We start from the raw sequence: 1,082 nt of genomic DNA, 5'->3' as shown, positions 1-1,082 counted from the left end.
CACACGCCGTAGCAGCGTAGCCATTATGTCATATATTAAACCACTGGCCGTGTTCGGGAGCATCAAATCCATGCTGCGTTGTGGGTAAACGGTGATTGGCTGATTGATTTCTAAATAATAATGAGTAGTTATTTATGATGCAAAGTGATTTGTAAATTAGTCAGTCAGCAGTCAGCAGCCACCTGCAATATAGGCTGCAATGTCGAACGAGCCCAATACCAAACCAATCAGGTGTTCGACGAAATTATTATTCAGACGTCATTGATCACGTGCTGCTGATAAAGTGACACTGCTTTGAATTATACCGCTTAGCTATTTCAATACATGCCTCATAGCTCCAGTCTCAAACTTAACCCCGATCCTGCTGAAGAAGAGGAGGTCTGCTGGATGGAGAAAGAAACTCTCGTGAAAGAGGAGGAGGAAGAGGAGCCTGTTACAATACAAAAACAAGTAGAGGGTGAGGCTGTTACAGTGAAAGAAGAAGAGAAATACGTTTCAGTTAAAGAAGAGGAAGACGCGTTCAGAGTGAAAGAGGATGACGAAGTTTCAGTGAAAGAAGAGGAGACTGACGATGAACGGGCCCTGATTAACACTAGTAAGTACTGTCTTAACAGAAGCACAAACTCTGTGGTTGTTGAACTGATGCTTGGTGTTAAAGTGGAAATCTACAATTGCTACATCCATATTTTGACTTTTAAATTATTTATTTATAGCCATTGATTCTTGAAGAATATAACACATGCCTCATGAGCTTAGTTCAACTGTTTGCCCAATCAGAACCCCAAATAAGCTTTTTTTAATCCAATGTACTCCAATGTTTAGAAGCAACAATGTAAATCAACATGGTTAAAACTATAATGTTGATATCATGGATGGTCAGTCCTTTCATACATGGGTCTGTCTATGAATTTGAGAGTAGTTACATTCCTCCAGCCCCATCCATCATCTTATTACCAAAACAGTGGTGGAATTACTGCTTTGTTATTGGTTGAACTGCAGATTGGTTGATTGATTGTTGTGTCGCTTTTTTAAAGGGACAACCTAGTTTTTAAACAAACAAAATGGCTGCCCAGAGTCCTGAG

The 1,082-nt window shown here is 39.9% G+C and overlaps 1 protein-coding gene across 5 annotated transcripts in view; it reads left to right on the top strand.

The window, feature by feature from the left end:
* Positions 1 to 286: 286 nt before the first annotated feature.
* Positions 287 to 1,082, top strand: part of LOC139022732 (zinc finger protein 22-like) — a 24,970-nt gene continuing 24,174 nt past the window's right edge. For 3 of the 5 annotated variants that reach the window (XR_011473782.1, XR_011473783.1, XM_070433841.1), the window contains exon 1: positions 287 to 595. Coding sequence is in view for 3 of the 5 variants with exons in the window: in XM_070433841.1 (XP_070289942.1) it covers positions 325 to 595 (271 nt within the window). In the remaining 2 variants the exon portion in view is untranslated. The remainder of the gene's footprint in view (positions 596 to 1,082) is intronic. The other 2 variants (XM_070433843.1, XM_070433842.1) reach the window with 2 other exon arrangements.

This window comes from Salvelinus sp. IW2-2015, linkage group LG21 (assembly GCF_002910315.2).
Source record: "Salvelinus sp. IW2-2015 linkage group LG21, ASM291031v2, whole genome shotgun sequence".
Taxonomy (NCBI): Eukaryota; Metazoa; Chordata; class Actinopteri; order Salmoniformes; family Salmonidae; genus Salvelinus; species Salvelinus sp. IW2-2015.
Note: the sequence above shows the minus strand (reverse complement) of the source record. Positions and strands in the feature narration are given on the sequence as shown.